Raw genomic sequence first — 19994 nt, forward strand, 5'->3', positions numbered from 1 at the left:
CTGATAATTTCCCAAACTTCTTTTATGCCTGAAATGCCCTCCCACTACTCCCCCCAATTCTCTCACCTGTTAACCGCCAGACGTGTTCCCTGGCACAAGTTTGGGAAACATCGATTAACAGCTGAGACAGGGCAGATCGACATGGGAGGAAGGAGTCCAGCCAGAGACCTGACTGCTACCTTTCGGCCTCAACTTGAGAAACCCGGATTTCTCTGCCTTGACTGTTACTTGCGGGCCTTCACCCTGAGAGGGAAGAGGGTAAACTTGATCCCACAGCCGTTTGATGTGGTTGGGCACCTCCAAGTCTGAAGGACTCCTTTCTTGTGGCCGGCCTCCGTGTGCCACCAGGCTCTGTTCCTGGTTTGGAGACATGTAGCTAGGTGAGGCCACCTGCTGAAAGATAGGGCTAGCTTGGTGCTGGAGAAGTCCTTTCATCTCTGTACGAAGCTGTCATTGCCACCGCCCTGCGGTGGTCCTGGAGACTCCGATCGAACCAGTGGCTTCCTAGCTCTGGCTCCTGGGAGGAGATGCCTATGAGCTGTCTGCAGGTAGAGAAGGAGGCTGAGGAGATGGGACGGGGTTTATGTGGACGTACTCCTCTGTCACATCCATGTATGGGCATTTACCTGAGGATCGCTCCCCTTTGGGAACTACCAGGGGAGAGCTGGTGTCAGCGGAGCGCCATGATACTGAGTTCCCAGCCACCTCTCTCCTCCAGCCTCCAGGCTGGCTACTGAGAAGGGAGGGGGCAGGAGGCTCATGGCATGCCCTTAAAGTCATCGACAGAGTCAGGAAATGCCTTCCTTTTGGCCTGCTTCTGGTGTTGGCCCACTGGTTACCACGAAACAAAAGCCCACTTGAACTAGCTCAGGAAAGCGTGTGTATTGTAATAAAGGCTGTCTGAACGAAACCTAAGCATCCTACCAGGGCAGACAGACGTTCAAAGCATTCTCTTTAAAATCGGGAGTAAGAGAGGATCCCCCATTTTTATTTAGCATTGTCTGGAGTCGTAGCCAGTGTTGAAAAAGAAAAAAAAAAAAGAGAAAAATTAAAGGCTTAAGAATAAAAGAGAAAAATTAAAGGCTTAAGAATAAAAAAAGGAAGTAAAAGTATCATTATTTGCAGATGTTAATTGTGTGTATGGAACACCAAAAATATCTAGAGGAGTGAATAGAATAATGAGGGGTAAGGGAATCGTCTGGAGAGGAGATGCCAAAGTCAATTATATTTCTATATATTGGCAATAATTAAAATGTTAAATAATCCTTTTATTTTAGAATATTTTTAGACTTACAGAAATATTGCAAAGACGGTGCAGAGTGTTCCCCCATATCGCTGCCTGAGTTTCCCCCATATTAACATCTTACGTTACTATGGTACGTTCAAGTGAACAAAAGATATATACACGTGAATTTAGGCCATCTACACCATGCCGTCTGTAATAGTAAAAAAATTATAAAGTACCTCAGAATGAATCTAACAAAAGATAACAAAACGTGTACGTAGAAAATTAAAACTTGACTGGAAAACCTCAAGGGCGTGTAAGCCTCCCAGGGCAACTCGCAGACCCCAAGCGCCGGCGGTCTCCCTGGGTCTCCTAAGCACTGAGCTCCGGGGTGGGCAGCTATGTCTCGCCTCTCCATCTCTCTCCGTGTGCCCGGCGTGTCATAACCCAGCCTACTACTATTTTTTCTCCTATTACCTGGTATTTCTTACAGAGTAGACTCCTCCTCCTGTTCTCAGGCATTTGATGTCTTAATTCCATACCATACAACTTTTTTTTTCTTTAAATTTTTTTTAATGCTTATTTTTGAGAGAGAGAGAGAGAGAGAGAGAGAGAGCGGGCACACGCACCAAGTGGGGGTGGGTACAGAGAGAGAGGGAGACACAGAATCTGCAGAGAGAGAGAGTGGGCACGAGTGGGGGAGGGGCAGAGAGAGAGGAAGACACAGAATCCAAAGCAGGCTCCTGGCTCTGTGCTGACAGAGCGGGGCCCAGACTCACGAGCTGTGAGATCGTGACCTGAGCCAACGTCAGACGCTTAACTGACTGAGCCCCCCAGGCGGCCCTCACCTTTCCAGCACTTTCGAACCTCAGTGCTTTGCACTGCCTGATGTGGTCCTTGACCCACGGTTAATTGGCTTCTGACCTCACAGGAATAAGGAAGGCCTCCACAATGCCAAAGAAATCCTGACCCGCCTGGGAGTGGAGCCATCTGATGACGACTGTATTTCAGTCCAGCACGTGTGTACCATTGTCTCATTTCGCTCTGCCAACCTGGTGGCTGCAACGCTGGGCGCCATCTTGAACCGCCTTCGAGATAACAAGGGCACACCCAGGCTGCGGACCACGGTTGGTGTCGACGGGTCTCTTTACAAGACGCACCCACAGTGAGTCTGCCCTTTGCTGTCATTGGTGCTCAGTGCCCATCTGGGCTAAGGACCTCCTCCAAAGGTCAGACTTTTGCACCCAGTGAAGGTTTTTGGCATACAAGAGTGTATCTAGTTCTGGGCAGAAAGGTCAGAATTGCCCCCTTGAGAAGTATCTGGCCCTCAGCCCGTTCTCCTGGTGTTGCTTCTGGACTGTCAAGTCTCATTTCATAAGTCTTTTTGGGGATTTCCGTAGCTGCCAGGAGCGCTGGGTGGAACATGTCTGTATCTTAAATCCTCTTGCTTACTCGTATTTCGTCAACAACCTTCACCCTCACTGTAGCTCGGGTCAAGGGTGCAATGCCCACATTCTTGTTTTAGAGGCTCCTGTGAAAGGCCCCCCCCAACCCCTCAGACATGCCTTTTTTAAACCGGCAGCTTGTTGACATTTTGCATCTGAGAGAGGAGAGCCCGAGGGAGCTAGAAGTTGTAAATGGCCCCTGTTGACGATGAGGGGCAGTCACCATGCTGCCTCCTGGTGTAGTGAGCGCCTTAGCTGCAGAAGCCTTTTGTGGTACCAAGAACACGGCTTGCACATTTTTTAAAGGCTAAAGGTGAAATTCTGCGTCTATAATTATAGACTAGCTTTTAACAACAGCTCCCTTTGACGTGAGTTTCGCGCAGGACCTCAGGTACTTTGCCACCATATATACAAAGTGTACATAGAGTGGCCTTGTGACGCCCTCACTCCAGTTCTAGCGGGCGTTGAATAATAAACGTTGACTTAAATGGAAATCATTGTCACGAGGGGGCAGGGTTTGAGCCAGTCAGATGCTATTGTCCGTTAGGTTCGTAATTTTATTCCTTCGTATTTTTAAAGTATTTGTAAAATTTTCGATAATGGAGCTAGCTATCATTTTTGGGGGTGGGCGGGTGGTTTCTCGGCAAATGTATGGACAAGAAAGCTTAGGGATTTGTAACATCACATTAAAAAAAAATTTGTTTTTAATCGTGGGAAAATACACAATCTAGAATTTACTGTCTTAACCGCTTTTGAGCGTACAGTTCAGAAGTGTTAAGTACATTCCCACTATTGGACGACCAGCCCCACCAGCCACCCCCAGAACTCGTCACTGACAGGGTCACCTTTTAATTTTTTTTTTTTTTTTTTAACGTTTATTTATTTTTGAGACAGAGAGAGACAGAGCATGAACGGGGGAGAGTCAGAGAGAACGAGGGAGACACAGAATCCAAAACAGGCTCCAGGCTCTGAGCGGTCAGCACAGAGCCCGACGCGAGGCTCGAACTCACGACCGTGAGATCATGACCTGAGCTGAAGTCAGACGCTTAACCGACTGAGCCACCCAGGCGCCCCCAGGGTCACCTTTTTAACGATAATGTTGATTAAATGCGTTTTGTTTTAGGAGTATCGTCTATTTGGTACACAGAAATGTTAGATAGTTCACAAAATGACAAAGAGAGTAGAAGTTACGTTTAGTCCTGCCCCTGGCATTGATCACTGCTAATATTTGGGGTTCTGGTTTCCCTGTTTCCCTTGGCAGGCAGCCTTCCATCCTGACGACCGACCATAAATTTTGCGGAGGCTCTGTGTCTCACTGAGTCCTGTCCTAAAGTCCTCCTCTAGCCAATAGAGAATGTCTAGACCCTTGGGGGCAGAGGGAAAGAGCAGGTGAAAATAAAAAAAAAAACAAGAGTGATTATGAGTGATTGTGGAGCCCGTCCCCAGCGCCAGTAACCAGTCTGAGCTGTTGACGAAGTCAGTCAGTGCCTACCCCACCACTGTCTGGAGATAGTGTCAGTCCTCCTGGACTCCAGGGTGAAGTCACAGGCCCAAGGTCACCTGAGGTGGAAGTTGGAGAGCTCACCCTTGTCTCCTGATGCATCTGATTCCCAAACACCGGGCTGATAATGAGAGTCCTCGTTTCTGCTTGTGACTATTTCATTTTTCCTTCTTACTCCTCTGCATTTGCCAGAGCTTTTCTACTGTGCATGTGTATGACTTGGGGATGAGCAATTCAGTTCTAGAAAACGGAATTAAGGTGTGGGAAAGGAAGGGGAAGCAGAGGTCCCTGACAGATGGCGCAGTCTAACTGTTGTGGCACGCCCTCCTCCCCCCCCCCCCCCCCCCCCCCCCCCAGGTATTCACGACGTTTCCACAAGACTCTGAGGCGCTTGGTGCCCGACTCCGATGTGCGCTTCCTCCTCTCGGAGAGCGGCAGCGGCAAGGGGGCCGCCATGGTCACCGCGGTGGCCTACCGCCTGGCCGAGCAGCACCGGCAGATCGAGGAGACCCTGGCCCACTTCCGCCTCACCAAGGATATGCTGCTGGAGGTGAAGAAGAGAATGCGGGCCGAGATGGACATGGGCCTGAGGAAACAGACGCACGAAAAGGCCGTAGTCAAGATGCTGCCCTCCTTCGTCCGGAGCACTCCAGACGGGACCGGTGAGGGCCTCTTCTGGGGACCAGCATACCCCTCCTGCTTCTCCTACCAGCGACCGAGTGGGGCGGAGGGAGGTTGGCCTCTCCAGTGGTTGTGTTTATTTTGGCAAGAGCTGGAAAACTCACTCAGAACCTCTGTTTTCCATTTTTACCACCGACTTGCCCCGTGTGTGACTCAGGGCAGTTGACTCTCCCTGGATCTGGCCTCCCAGGCAGGCACCATCTCGAAAACCACAGTCCGGCTCACAATTAGAAAGTGTTCTTTAAAGAACAAAACCGGGCCTCTCCCACAGCACCGAGATTGCTGTGGGTTCTCTCGCACACAGGTTAAGCCGCGGAAGGAAAGGTACCCGGTGCACCCTTCCTAAGTCCTGACACGGTGTGCTGGGGGCAGACCGAGGCCTGGGGCTTTGCACACCCAGGCAGGTTGGAGAACAGAATCTAACCCTTGACGCGACCTTGCCGGTCCTGAGTTGGGGCTGAGCCCTGTGGAGACTCTGAGGGGCTTCTCGGGTGCGTCCTGGAAATAATGAGTATCTGTGATAGGAATTAGGTCCTACGTATAAGTTCCTTGTTATGGCATTATAGTATTGCTTTATAAACCACCCTCAAACCTAGAGGCTTAAAATACCAACCACCGATTGTTGCTCCCCTGGGCCGGGCTCAGCTGGTCTCTGCTGGACTCATTCATGAGTCTGTAGTCACTGGTGGGTCAGCTCAGAGGCCTCCCTCCCGCGTCCGACCGTTGGCAGTCAGCTGGAGCGCAGCCGTACCTGGCCACGTGTCTCATCCTCCGGCAGGCCACCGGGCTTGTTCGAGTGGTAGCAGCAGGGGCTGTGAAAGAGAGGACCGACTTCAAAGCCTCTTGGAGGCCGAGGCTGGGACTGGCTCAGTTTCGCCTCTGCCACACTCTGTCGGCCAAAGCCAGTCATAAGGCTGGGCCAGAGCCCAGGGGAGCAGAAATAGACTCCCATCTTTTGATGGGAAGGGCTGCAAAGTCACTTTGCAGAGGAAAAGCACAGGGAAGAGAATGACTGTGCACATTTTTGCAAACCCTCTACACACTGATGTAAATTGCTAGTTTTTGTACGAGCTTTCCTCAAATCGCGTCATCGTTGCCAAGCTTTTCAGTAACCCTGGAGAAATCTGTTTGTTTATTGTGACAGGTGGTTCATCCATGGGTCTCTCGTCCTTCTAGCGCGGCTCCAAGGTTGTGGTGGGCAGTGAGTTAGTGCCCGCCCCTCCCTGAGCCTGAGCAATGTGCCAGAGGGAGGATTTACAGTTTCTCCCTCGTATTTAATATAGCCCTCCCCCCGCCCCGAAAGTCTCGAGTTTTTGGGTTACTGGCTGCCAAGAGGCACTTAGCTGTTTTTGATGTTCTTTATGTTCTTGGCCGTAATAGAGCATGGTGACTTCTTGGCCCTTGATCTTGGAGGAACGAATTTCCGTGTCTTACTGGTGAAAATCCGCAGTGGGAAAAAGAGAACGGTGGAAATGCACAACAAGATCTACGCCATTCCCATTGAAATCATGCAGGGCACTGGGGAAGAGGTGAGACAGTTTTGCTTTTCTACCACAGTGGCACCCGCATGTCACCCGGCCAGTGGCATTGGCGGTCCCCAGAACCTGCCACATGGCTCGTGCAGCTCTACAGTTGTAGCCTGGTAGCCTGGAAGCATCAGGCACTTTCGGCAATGCTGGGCTTATGCTGTTCAGGGGACTGCGAAGTTCCCGGAGGGGTACTTGCTCTGCATGTGTCGGGAGGGTGTGTGCGTGCGTGCGTGTGTATGTGTGCAAACGTGCACTTGTACGTGTGCACTGAAAGCGTGAAACCAGAGAGCTCGGGTAATCCCTTCTTTTCTTCTAAAGCTGTTTGACCACATCGTCTCCTGCATCTCCGACTTCCTGGACTACATGGGGATCAAAGGCCCCAGAATGCCTCTCGGCTTCACGTTCTCATTCCCCTGCAAGCAGACGAGCTTGGATGCGGTAAGTCTCTTCCCTGTAGGAGCAGGGAGGCGCTGACCACCCTGTAGCCAGTGTGGGCTGGCTCTTGAGGCTTTCTCCAGGCTCACTGTCCCCTCGATGTTGGGAACGGCTCACATGTCACAGCGGGTTGGCCCAGGCTTTACGTCACTCCCTCTAGTTCATCTTGAGACTCTACTCATCTTTTATCATGTGGAGCGAGCCCCTGCTCTTGTGAAAGCCTCCTGGTCCTCCAGGCAAAAGTGCCTCGCCCTCCTCAGTGTTCCCTCTTCCTTTGAATGTTGCCTCGATGATAGTACTTTTCTCATAATTATTACGGATTGCGTCTTTCTTTTCTGCTGTGTCGGGTGCTCCTTGAGCAAGGACCCCCATGCCCTGGCACAGAGTTCTATCGGAGGAAATACTTAATAAATGTTTGTTCAATAAACGGGATGAAACAGGGTCTGGGGTCAGGGCTTGAGCACCTGCTGAGTACTTACTAAACGCTGGGTACAGAACAGAAGGTGACAGTTCCCATCCTCAGGGGGCCAACAGTCTAATGGAACCCCAGCCTTCCACCTGCCTCTTAGCACTGGGCTGGGTGGGGAGGGGGGTACCTGTTGCAGAGGGAACTGAGTGTGCAGTCACAGAGGCAGGACCCAGCCAGTCATGCTGGAGGAGCCACGGGGGCCTCCTAGAGTCACAGGTGCGGGTATGGCCAGGGAGGAGGCCCTAGAGGGAGCATCAGATCACACAGAGCCTTAGGCCAGGGTTTACGGCCTACGATTGGCGATTGGCAACACGAGGGAAGCCAGGGAGGGCCACCTGCCTCTGGAAGCCAGTTAATCAAGTCCCTGTGCTGACTTGGGGCTTTTTCCTCTTGAGCTCGTTTAGATCTCAGCAGTTAGATCCATACAAACTTGTGCTTTGCAGCTTTTAAAGGTCTGATGTTTTTTTAAGGAATTTTCACTTCCACCGTCACCCGTATTCATCGTACTGAGCACACACCCAGCAGAAGTATAGCTTCATTCAAACCTGAAGTTTACTTTAGGCAGTAACAGGGTCACTGAAAATTCGCATTTCTCCATTTATGTTGTCGGCAAACTGTTCTTTAAGGGAACTAGTTGGTTATACCAGAGGCTGCACCGTTATCCTTCTATGCCTCAGTTTCTCCATCTGTGAAATGAGGATTATAAACCAGACCGCTGTGGGGATGGTTAGGAGAGGGCGGGCCTGTGGAGGACTGCCTATGTTTTACTGCTTTGTGCCTCAGATGTCCTAGCATAGTGTCGCTATACTCAGGAGATACTTGGGAGGGAGGGAGTGAAATTTTATATCCTACACAGACGGGCTAATTACACAGGATTCTCCTGGTGCCTCTCCTGTTTCAGGGAATCTTGATCACCTGGACGAAGGGTTTTAAGGCAACCGACTGCGTGGGGCACGATGTAGCAACCTTACTAAGGGATGCGATCAAAAGGAGAGAGGTAACTATTAAAAGGATGTTTAAAAAAAAATCTTCACTGTTTTTTGGGGGTTATAAAAATTGTACTTGCTTGTCGTAAAGAATTCAAACAATGCAGAAGCGTGTGACCTGGGTTAGAAATTCCCCACACTGTCAGCAGTAAAGCGGAGGTGAACGGTTTTGTGCTGTTGAAGGGTAGTCCAAGAAAGGTGAAATCACGATCCTCCTACAGCTTGGAAAAGAGAAAAGCAGCTGGGCCCAGCCTGGAGCGGTCAGTCAGCCTTGGCGCCCTCCTGTTGGACACGAGGTTTCACTCCACGACTGTGACGGAATTACACAAGAATAAGACGAGTCTATACCCATGTCAGAACTCCGCACACACCCAGAATCGCCCTGCTTCCAGACAGCATCCAATCCAGGGCCAGCCCCACTCTGAACCCTCCCTAAAGCCCCCAACCTGGGCTTGAGTCCTGTCCGCCGTGAATGCTTTCTAGCTCGTTCTGAGATGCTCCACGAGATGTGCCGCCCGTGTTGCAAGCAGTTGATGTACCCAGCTTTGTTTGCCTGTAGGCGTCTGCTCTTTGGCTGGAGGACATTGGCAAAACAAAATGAAGAATTCTAGAGATGAACTCGTTAATGAAGGGATTAGTCAAATAACTAACTTTAAATTTTTTTTTAATGTTTATTTTTTGAGAGAGAGAGAAAGAGAGCACGAGTGGGGGAGGGGCAGAGAGAGAGGGAGACGCAGAATCCGAAAAGCGGGCTCCAGGCTCTGAGACATCAAGCACAGAGCCAGACGCTCGGAGTCACAAACCGCGAGATCATGACCTGAGCTAAAGTCGGACGCTTAACCGACTGAGCCACACGGGCGCCCCCTGGCTTGCTTACTTTAGTTCAAAAGAGCAGACAAATGACCAGGTGGTGGGGAAGGCTGGCGTGAATGGCTTTTTGAAAGAGGGATTGGTCACAGCTGGCAGAATATGCTAGACAGCCTATATCCTTTTGGAGAGAAACCTGATGGCCTACTTGGGCCCATTTCACAGCCCCGAATGTTGGCATTCTTCCAGTTTACTTTCTGTGCGTATGTCACCACACACACATTTTGTAATGGGAATCCTGCTGTATATACAACCTGCGTATTTCCTCTGATAGGAAACAGGCATCTTTTCCTGTCACTACCTAGAGACCAACCCCATTCTTTTCCTTGGCCGCACAGGATGCCAGTGTTTGCTAGAACCCGTGTTTCATGTCGCCCCTTTCGATTCTGTATTTAGATGGTTTCTCTTTTGGGCCCGTGTAAGTCATGCGGTACCTTTGGGTACCAGCATGGCTCTATCTGAAGGACAGATTCTGAGAAATGGATTTGGTGTTTCTGTTTTGCCTTCTAAAAGACTGTCACACTCTACACTCCTAGGACAGAGAGAGCTATTTGGCCACCGTCGCTTGGCTTTTCTCCACACGGCAGTTCCCTCCAGGCTGCCTCGCCAGTACTCAGCATCATCTGTGAAATGGGGAGAATACTTTCTTTAGATCTCAGATTTCAGATACAGCACTAATAGTTGGTGTTTAGTCAACATTTAATTAGCTTTTTAAAGGCTGGTAAGGAAACTATTCTGGAGGATGCATCAGGCAGCGCTGTCCCTCCCCTAAAGCTGTGTCCTTTTCTTTCCGAAGGAATTTGACCTGGACGTGGTGGCTGTGGTCAACGACACAGTGGGCACCATGATGACCTGTGCTTATGAAGAGCCTACCTGCGAGGTTGGACTCATCGTAGGTGGGTGTCCCAGAAAGTCTGTCTCTGGGGCAGGGACGGCTGGGTTTTCCTGTTCTGTGGGACCTTGAGCCAGCAGCTCAGTCCCTGCGTGGGACACTATCTGTCACTGTTGTCTCCGTGCCACCTTCAGAGTTTGGACCAATGTCACAGAGCTCTCCAGGGGACTTTCTGCTCCCCAACACTCACCCCAAGGCTATGACCAGACTCAGCTCAGAAATGGAGCTCTCCGGGAACGAGGCTCTGAACGGCTCACATGGCTTGGGTGGATAGGGTGGGAACACCGGGGCTGGCCTGGCCATCAGGGCAATGCCGGGCGTGTACAGAGGGCCAGCAGGTGGGTGCTGTGGGGTCGAGGCCCGCCATTGGGAAGGCAGCAGAGCCCTCCTTCTCCCCGGACTGTGGGAAAGGGCCAGAGAGGAGCCTCGGGCACCATTTTGCTTTTGGCAGCCACTGTTTGTGAGCAATGCCAGCCACTTCAGTGGGCGGCAGAGAGGGTGCTGTTCCTTATAGTCCAAACACGTCAGGGGCCTGGGCTTGAGAGCACATCGTTCCTGAAGCATGTTGATTTGCGCTGCGAGAGAGAAGACCAGTTGTCCACTTGAGCCTGCTCCTGGCGTCAGGATGCTGGAAGGCCCTGCCTCTTGGCCAACTGATGCGGGCCCCACCCCGACAAGGAGGGGTGGCAGGCAGCCCCGTGGTGCAGACTGGGTGCCAAGTGTCTGGGAGATTGGGATAAGGCCCCCACAGGCTGCCTTCCTGGTGCCCGAAGACCTTTTCGTTTGTGAAGCCATTTTCGGCTCCAGAGGAAATTCAGAAAACCAGGGAGGAGCTGCAGGTGGAAGGTTGTGGGGGCCCGGCTCCGGAGCTCTGTTGCTTCTTCCTTTCTTTCGCAGACCTCTCTCTGCCCACGCAGCCCTGCTCTTCTGCTTACGAATGGGCTTAGGTGTGCCTTGTAAATCCAGAGTGACACAGCACATTCCCACTGTCCGGCCGGGCCTGGCCTTCCTGCCCCGTTCAGGGCCGCCGATTAGCCGTTTCCGGCACCAGAGCGAGCTGGTGGAGGTTCTCCACGGCTCCAGCTGCATTCATTCACACCTGCTTTTTTCTCTCTTCATCCATCGATGTCTTCCGACACCCGCTGGCGAGAAGTATGATTTATGTGTTTTGGCTTTCTGTGCACCCCTTGCCATTTCTGGGGCTTCTCTTCTCTGTTTCCTACTTTGCGGTGAAGGGGCACAGAGAAAACAAAACCCAAGAATAATCCAGTTACCCAGGGAGAAGCATCTGCGAATTCTACTCGTTTCTTTAAAGGGGAATGAAAACAATCAAAGCCCTTTTGATCTAGCCAGTGGGAATGGCCTTGTGTCCCCCAAGGGTGTCGAAGGGTCCGTCTGCATCCCACCTAGGATGGGTTGGTGGCACTTGTGACGGAAAGCGTGGACCTCGGGCCAGCAGCAGCAGCAGCAGCAGCAGCAGAGTCGCCTGTGGGCGGGGCTTGTTAGAAATGCAGAGTCTCAGGCCCCACCTTCTGAATCAGAATCTGCATCTTAACAGGCTCCCCAGGTGATCAGAGGTGCATATGAAAGTGTCTGTGGGAAGTATTCCTTGGTGAGTTGGTTGGTTTTAAAATTTCTAGTGCGGGCGGGGTGTACCTGAGTGGCTCAGTGACTTTGGCTCAGGTCATGATGTCAGGGTTCATGAGTTCGAGCCCTGCGTCGTGCTGTATGCTGACAGCTCAGAGCCTGGAACCTGCTTCGGATTCTGTGTTTCCCTCTCTCTGCCCTTCCCCCGCTCGCACTCTGCCTCTCTCTCTCTCTTTGAAAAATAAATAAAAACATTAAAAAATAAAATAAAGTAAATAAAATTTCTAGTCCGTTCACTGAGACAAGGCCAATGACCACAGGCTTGGATGTCATGGCACTTGAAATTGCTGTGAAAATTTTAAGGAATTTTTTAAAAATGCTTAATTTTGAGTGAGAGAGAGAGCGTGAACAGGGGTGGGGCGAGAGAGAGGGACACAGAATCTGGAGCAGGTTCCAGGCACTGAGCTGTTAGCACAGAGCCCGATGTGGGGCTCGAACCCACAAACTGCGAGATCATGACCTGAGCTAAAGTCGGACGCTTAACTGACTGAGCCACCCGGGCGCCCCTGCTGTGAAAATTTTAGAAGTCTTCCTCTCTGTTTCTACACTTAATTCCTCATGGGCGAGACCCGCAAACCCTTTGTGGTGTCACCCCGGTCTTTGCGGGGCCACAGCCTCAGTAGCCCTGTTGTGGGGGAGTTCAGGGGTGGAGACCAGAGGCTCAGAGCCTCTGGAAACTGTATGTCGGTCAGATCGTGTGCATGCAGAGTGTGTGCGTCTGGAGAAGTGTTCCTTTTCTCAGAAGAACCCTCTGATTTTCAAAGAGGGCCGTGACACTGAAATGGTGTCACCTTTAGAAAGGTGCCACTGACATGCTGAGGACGCTGGCCTTCCCTGAACCAACTGTGGGCTTCATTCTGGTACGCACGGGAGGGTGGACTGGGCAGGCATAGCCCGTGACCATGGTTGATCAGTAAAGATAAGCAGACTTCCATGGGTGATAGTAGACAACCTCCGGTATAATATTTTACATACATGCATGTGTGTACACAGTTGTGTGTGTGGAGAGGAGAGAGAAGGCAATGTCCCTCCAACCTGAATATTGCCTAAACTTTTGCCGTTGAAGACACAGGGCCCTGTTGGAACACCGTCTTCCATTAAGGTATATATGGCCTTGCCTGGGCAGGTAAACACACGAGGCTCTTGATGTTGACGTCTAATCGGATGCTCTCTGACTCTCCTTTTGTATTTTGAGGTTTTCCTGAAAAACCTGAGGAAAGCGAAGCTGTGGCTTTATTCGTCTCAAAAATGTATCCCATACCTGGGGAGCCCCAGGCCCCAGAGCCTCCCCGCCTCCCCGCCTCCCCGCCTCCCCGGGCACGGTGGCACAGCCATTCATCCCCCTCCTTGTGTGTTGCAGGGACCGGCAGCAACGCCTGCTACATGGAAGAAATGAAGAATGTCGAGATGCTGGAGGGGGACGAGGGGCGAATGTGCATCAACATGGAGTGGGGTGCCTTTGGGGACAACGGGTGTCTCGATGACATCAGAACTCTCTATGACAGACTGGTGGATGAATATTCTCTAAATGCTGGAAAACAAAGGTAATGGTGCTTGGTAGAGGAAGAAGGGACGGTGAGGGCATGAGGCTGCATTCGGTCTGTTAACAGTGGAAGAAGTTTCTAGTAGGAGAGGAGTCTGGGACAGAGGCGTGGAGACTAGTCCCTCAGATTCCCTCCTGACCTTTGCTTTTGGTTCAAGGAGAGCAGAGAACCAGGAGGACGGGCCGCCGCCTTGATACGAGTGGGCCCAGGTTGACGTCCTGGTGTCGTGCCGCCTCTGCCCGAGTACGCTCAGAGGACGAGGTGGCAGCGGCCACACCGCTTCCCTCAGCTATCATGTTCATCCTGGAACATTCTGGCCTTCCCGTTGCTCTGTGTTTCTTCCCCAGCAGACTAATAGAAACCTCTTGGTCAGCAGGGTTTTGTTTTATTTAGTGGAAGTAAAACACACTTGACCTGCAGTTGTCAAAGGTCAAGGTAAATTAGGATGTGGCCAGTGGGGGTGAGGGGCTTCGGCTCTGTTCATCCTCCCCCAGCCTCCTGCACTGCCTCGTGGCTGTTTGGAGCTTGGGTCCCAGAGACTGTCCCTGAGATGGCAGTGTCTGTCCTCCCTGCGTAGACACAGATGACTCCTTGTCTCAGGCTCCCAGGACTCAGGCCATCCTCTGCCGTCACCAGGATTGACTTGGTCCGAGCTGTGTCCCCAGGAGCAGACAGAAGGAATGGTGGGGGGGGGGGGCGGGGGGGGGGGGGCAGCACCTCCCAAATAGGAGCTGTTCTCCAGCTACCCTCAAGATTCTTGCTTTTTCCAAATACCACCTGTGCTGTTATTTACTTAATGTTTCTCTTTCAGTCAGCTTATATTTTTAATGTAAGTTTAACCAGAGAAAGAAGGGAACACGAGCGTTATCATAGATGATAATCATAAAGTGAATCTAGGGAAGGTCAGCATCATTCGAGTCTAGCTCCCGTTTGCTACCAAAGAGTCTAAACGAAGACCCCCCCTTTGGTAGCTGGGAAGTAGCAGGTGATGGAAGGGGTTAAAGCCTCGTCAGCCTGTACTGAGATGGCATTCTGGATGGCGTGAGAAGGGCTGGATGGAAATTGATCATAATAGTGCAATCATGTTTTTTCTGCGAACCACCTGAAATCTTTTGGAGGCCCCAGTGGACTCTTCCCAGTCTGGGGACACTGGGACTGGGCATGTGCCATGGAAGCATTTAAATCCCTTGTCATTTCGGGGCACCTGGGTGGCTCAGTTGGTGAAGCGTCTGACTCTTGATTTCACCTCAGGTCATGATCTCACGGTTCATGAGTTTGAGCCCCGCTTTGGGCACTACGTGTCAGCACGGAGCCTGCTTGGGATTCTCTCTCCCTCTCTCTCTGCCCACCCCAAAGTCAATAAATAAACATTAAATCCCTTGTCATTTCTGAGGCTCTTGAGCATGGCGAGAGCTGGAGTTAAAAGCCCCGGGAACAGGTTGCCCTCAGGAGTACGGTAGCTGTTTGAGCCCTCCAGCCCGTGTGTGGCTTCATCCCTGTGCTGGGGGCTTGACTGGTACTCTGGGCTTTTTCAAAACCTTCCAAAAATCTAGTAGGAATTTTCCCTTCATTGTCTTCTTGTCCCTTTAAGACTCAGACCAGTTGGTTGCTTATTCTGCAGATATTTATTGAGCACTCGACTGAGAGCGTAGCACTGGGCTGTGCTAGGCCCTGGGCCTCAAAGTTGAGCAGGACACATGCGCCAGCCTCTCCAGGCTTTTGCTGCAGACCATGAGTGCAGTGTGCCCGTGTACCTTGTGAAGAAGGGAGGGCGTACAGAAGTGGAAGCCTGAGAGAGGCAGATAGAACCCGGTGGGGGGAGGAGGACAGGCCTCGGGGAGGAGAGTTTTGAGCTGACAGCTGGAGCGGGTTCTGCCAGGCAAAGGTAGGAGGGCAGGCGAGGAGGGAGACCGTCCAGCAGCTAGATGCGAACGCTGGTGGTTTCGTTTCTTTAAAAAAAAAATTTGCTTTTATGTTTATTTTTTTTTGAGACAGAAACAGCATGAGTGGGGGAGGGGCAGAGAGAGAGACAGAGAGACACAGAATCCGAAGCAGGCTCCAGGCCCTGAGCTGTCAGCACAGAGCCCGACGTGGGGCTCGAACCCACCAACTGTGAGATCATCACCGGAGCCGAAGTCAGACGCTCAACTGACTGAGCCACCCAGGCGCCCCTGGTGGTTTCGTTTCTGATCCTGGGGAGGGTTGAGGATCTCTCAGCGCTTCCTGGCCTCTCTCTGCCTCTGCTGAGGAGCACAGGGCCTGGTGCACAGGCTGGTGATGCCCCCGAAGGGCAGGAAAATGCCCGGGGCTACTGGGAGACCAAAGGCTTCACAGGGACATCCGCTTCGGCTCCTGTTTCAGGTTTGAGAAGATGATCAGCGGTATGTACCTGGGTGAGATCGTCCGCAACATCTTGATCGACTTCACCAAGAAGGGGTTCCTCTTCCGAGGGCAGATCTCTGAGCCGCTGAAGACTCGCGGCATTTTTCAGACCAAATATCTCTCCCAGATTGAGAGGTGAGTGATGAGGGGCTTCCCCGCAGGCCTGCTAGAGGTCTGTGTGGCATGGAGGTACCTCAGGGGACATTTTGTCACTTTTGAGGGGGTCCCCCCCCTCGCCCCGCTCCGGAGTAGTAGCCCCTGAGCAGCTACATATTGAAATCATAAAGTTTTATTATCCATGATTTTCCTTTTAATTCATTCTTTATGTGGGAGGGAGCTTTATATATATGTCTGAGGTCATGTGTCTGAGGTTGTACAGACTCCATTTCAGGACAGTAAAGGTGCATTCTAGAGCCCGTGCTGAAGGGCACGGGGTCCAGTAGAGCCAGGAACCAGGGCTCTAGTCCCACCGCATTCATCTGAAAGGCAGCCTGGGATCGCACAGTTTGGTCCCCCAGTAGGCACGGCCCCCACCAAGTTGCTCTGCCTTCCTCCCGTTTTCTTGTGTGCAGTGATCGCTCTGTCCCTGCCTTTGCCCTCTCCCGTGGTGAGCCGTGAGACAGGGTGCGGGGTGCTCTGCAAAGGTGGTTATGCCAGAGCCACCTTATTTGTAGAATGGCCACAAAAGCGACATTAACGTTGGCTGCGCTGGAGCCTGCTCCTTGCTTTCCCCCATGCCTGCATCTGTAACCAGCATGTCAAACTCACTGGCCACCAGAACCAAAGCGGTGAAGCGCTAGCAGCAGACAGAAGGCCCCGGAACCTGGATGCCGGCGGGTTGCAGCGCACCGATTGGCGGCATTTCACAGCAGTGGGGGAGGGAGAGGCAGCAGCCGGTGCCGTGTGCTCATTACAGATGGGGAAACCGTTCTCACCTCTCTCTCATTCCGAGCGCAGCCAAGAGCTAAGTGGGGAAGATAAGAGTCTAGAAGAACCAGAACAATATCTCTGTGAATACTTTTGTTAACATTTTTTACTGTATTTTATTTTTTAAAAGATACTTATTTATTTTGAGAGAGAGAGAGCACGAGAGCACGGGGGAGGGGCAGAGAGACAGGGAAAGAGAGAGAATCCCAAGCAGGCTCCGTGCTGTCAGCGCCGAGCCCGATGGGCTGCATCTCCCCACCGTGAGATCACAACCTGAGCCGAAATCAAGAGCCAGATGCTCAACCGACTGAGCCACCCAGGCGCCCCTTGTTACTATTTTTTAATTGTAAAATATACATAACATGCAATTAACCATTGCAACCATTTCGAAGAGCACAGTGCAGTGGCATTAAGTTCCTTTACAGTGTTGTGCAACCACCCCTGTCCATCCCCAGAACCTTCTCATCACCCTGAACTGAAACTCCCTACCCATGAAACAGTAACTCCCCATTCGTCCCGCCCCCAGTCCCCGGCACTCACCCTTCTACTTTGTGTCTCTGAATCTGACTGCTCTAGGTCCCTCATGAAAGTGGAATCCTACAGTGTTTGTCTTCTTGGGACTGGCTTATTTTACTTAGCATAACGTCCTCAAGGTTCATTCATGTGGTAGCCCGTGTCAGAATTTCTTTCCTTTTTTAAGGATAAAAATACTCTATTGTACATTTAGACCACATTTTGTTTATCCGTTCATCTGCCCGCGGACGCTTGGACTTTTGGCTGTTGTGAGCAACATTTCATGTAATAATTTTATTTTTAACTCTTGAGGAACCGCCATACTGTTTTCCAGTTTCCAGTTGCTGTGCCATTTTACATTCCCACCCACGGTACACACAAGGGTTCCACTTTCGCCACGTCCTCGTCAACACTTGTTATTTTTTTCCGTTTCTTAAATTATAGCCATCCTAATGGGTAGGAAGTGGTGGGGAAGGTCTTTTGAAGAATAATATCAACATGAATGATACTACAATTTAAAAAAGAATAATAGCAAATTATGGAAAGAGCCTAAATGTCCATCAACTGATGAATGGATAAAGAAATTGTGGTTTATATACACAATGGAATACTACGTGGCAATGAGAAAGAATGAAATATGGCCTTTTGTAGAAATGCGGATGGAACTGGAGAGTGTTATGCTAAGTGAAATAAGCCATACAGAGAAAGACAGATACCATATGGTTTCACTCTTATGTGGATCCTGAGAAACAACAGAAACCCATGGGGGAGGGGAAAAAAAAAAAAAGAGGTTAGAGTGGAAGAGAGCCAAAGCATAAGAGACTCTTAAAAACTGAGAACAAACTGAGGGTTGATGGGGGGTGGGAGGGAGGGGAGGGTGGGTGATGGGTATTGAGGAGGGCACCTGTTGGGATGAGCACTGGGTGTTGTATGGAAACCAATTTGACAATAAAATTCATATATTAAAAAAAAAATAAAAAAGAATAATAGCAAAGAAAGAAATTGTAAAGAAAAAATTGCAGAATTTAGCTACATAGCTTCTGTAAGTTAAAAAAAAAAATTGGGGGCACCTGGGTGGTTCAGTCGATTAAGTATCTGACTTCAGCTCAGGTCATGATCTCACAGTTTGTGAGCCCGAGGCCCGCTTCGGGCTCCTTGCTGACGGTGTGGAGCCTGCGTGGGATTCTCTCTCTCTCCCTCTCTCCCTCTCTCTCTGCTCTTTGCTCACTTGCACCGCCCCTCTCTCTCCAAAAAAAGAGAAAAATGGCAACCAAACTTAAAAGGCAAAGAGCAAACTAAGGAACCCATTTGCACCATGAATGACAAGATGCAGAGTGGGGGCATGGTGGGGGGAGCTTCGGCAGAACCGGTCTTGAGACCCGCTGTGTTGCACTGGCTATATGTGCTTTGAGTGAGTTACTCAGTTTCACCCAGCCTCAGTTGCCTCATCTTTAAATTTTTTTAATGTTTATTTTTGATAGGGGGAGAGAGAGAGAGAGAGAGAGAGAGAGAGAGAGAGAGAGAGACAAAGCATGAGTGGGGGAGGAGCAGAGAGAGAGGGAGACACAGAATCTGAAGCAGGCTCCAGGCTCTAGGCTGTCAGCCCAATGTGGGGCTCGAACTCACAAACCGCGAGATCATGATCTGAGCCAAAGTCGGACGCCCAGCTGACTGAGCCACCCAGGCGCCCCTCCTCATATTTAAAATAGGAATACGCTACATGTGTCAGTGGGTTGTTAAGAGAAAACGAGGTGATGTATGTAAAGCATTCGTCGTGTGCTACGTCCTCAAAAAAGGCTGGCTGCTCTTACCACCCTTGTTGGTCACTGTCATCTCTTTCAATTTAATAATAACAAGACAAATATCCCGACTATCCTTGACCTAACAGGTAGTTCATGTGGCCAAGAAACGCATTTTTAAAAAACGGTCATTCTTTCTAAATTATTTTTTTTAATGTTTATTTATTTTTGAGACAGAGAGAGACAGAGCATGAACAGGGGAGGGTCAGAGAGAGGGAGACACGGGATCTGAAACAGGCTCCAGGCTCTGAGCGGTTATCACAGAGCCCGACGCAGGGCTCGAACCCACGGACCTCGAGATCATGACCTGGGCCGAAGTCGGACGCTCAACCGACTGAGCCACCCAGGCGCCCCAAGTCATTCTTTCTAATAGAAGAGCTCAGATCAAACTACAGTATCATGCCATTACCACCTTTTTAAAAACTTATTTATTTATAGTAATCTCTACACCCACCACGGGGCTCAAATTCACAACCCAGAGATCAAGAGTCACGTGCTCTTCCGACTCAGCCAGCCAGGCGCCCCCATTACCATGTTTTTAAAAATGATCCTTTCCAGTGGGGACAAGTACAGCCAAAACTCAGCTGGAGGGAGAGAAAAAAAAGAAATTGATGCAACCTCCTGAAAGGCACTTGGCAATATGTGTCAAAATCCCTTTGACCCAAAAACGTGTCCTAAGGGAGAAATCAGAGTTGCACACAAAGATTTGTAAATGGGAAACTTTGTCTGAGTGTTACTCCACGATAGCAGAGAATTGCAAACAACGTCAAGTTTCTCTAACCTGACTAAATAAATGAGGGTGAGTCCCCAGAGTGGAAGGCCACGGCACTGTTTCCAGTCCTGTTCGCAGATAAGGATGTGGGAAGTTGCTCACATGTGTGAAGTAGGAAAAAAGTCGGCAAGAAAATCACATATAAAAGATAAGCCCATTTTGCATATTGTAAGAACAAAGATAGTGATATTTAGGAAAAGTAGATTGGGGGGCACCTGGGTGGCTCGGTCGGTTAAGCGTCTGACTTCGGCTCAGGTCATGATCTCCCGGTCTGTGAGTTCGAGCCCCGTGTCGGGCTCTGTGCTGACAGCTCGGAGCCTGGAGACTGCTTCCCATTCTGTGTCTCCCTCTCTCTCTGCGCCCCTGCCCCCCCCCCCCCC

The 19994-nt window shown here is 50.7% G+C and overlaps 1 protein-coding gene across 3 annotated transcripts in view; it reads left to right on the top strand.

The window, feature by feature from the left end:
* The window catches only part of HK1 (hexokinase 1), a 124892-nt gene that overhangs the window by 101988 nt on the left and 2910 nt on the right, over positions 1 to 19994 (top strand). For all 3 annotated transcript variants that reach the window (XM_049645165.1, XM_049645164.1, XM_049645166.1), the window contains 8 exons: positions 2157 to 2390; positions 4529 to 4833; positions 6233 to 6381; positions 6700 to 6819; positions 8187 to 8282; positions 9935 to 10034; positions 13038 to 13221; positions 15583 to 15738. In XM_049645165.1, the coding sequence (XP_049501122.1) occupies positions 2157 to 2390; positions 4529 to 4833; positions 6233 to 6381; positions 6700 to 6819; positions 8187 to 8282; positions 9935 to 10034; positions 13038 to 13221; positions 15583 to 15738 (1344 nt within the window). The remainder of the gene's footprint in view (positions 1 to 2156; positions 2391 to 4528; positions 4834 to 6232; positions 6382 to 6699; positions 6820 to 8186; positions 8283 to 9934; positions 10035 to 13037; positions 13222 to 15582; positions 15739 to 19994) is intronic.

Source organism: Panthera uncia, chromosome D2, assembly GCF_023721935.1.
Source record: "Panthera uncia isolate 11264 chromosome D2, Puncia_PCG_1.0, whole genome shotgun sequence".
Classification (NCBI taxonomy): Eukaryota; Metazoa; Chordata; class Mammalia; order Carnivora; family Felidae; genus Panthera; species Panthera uncia.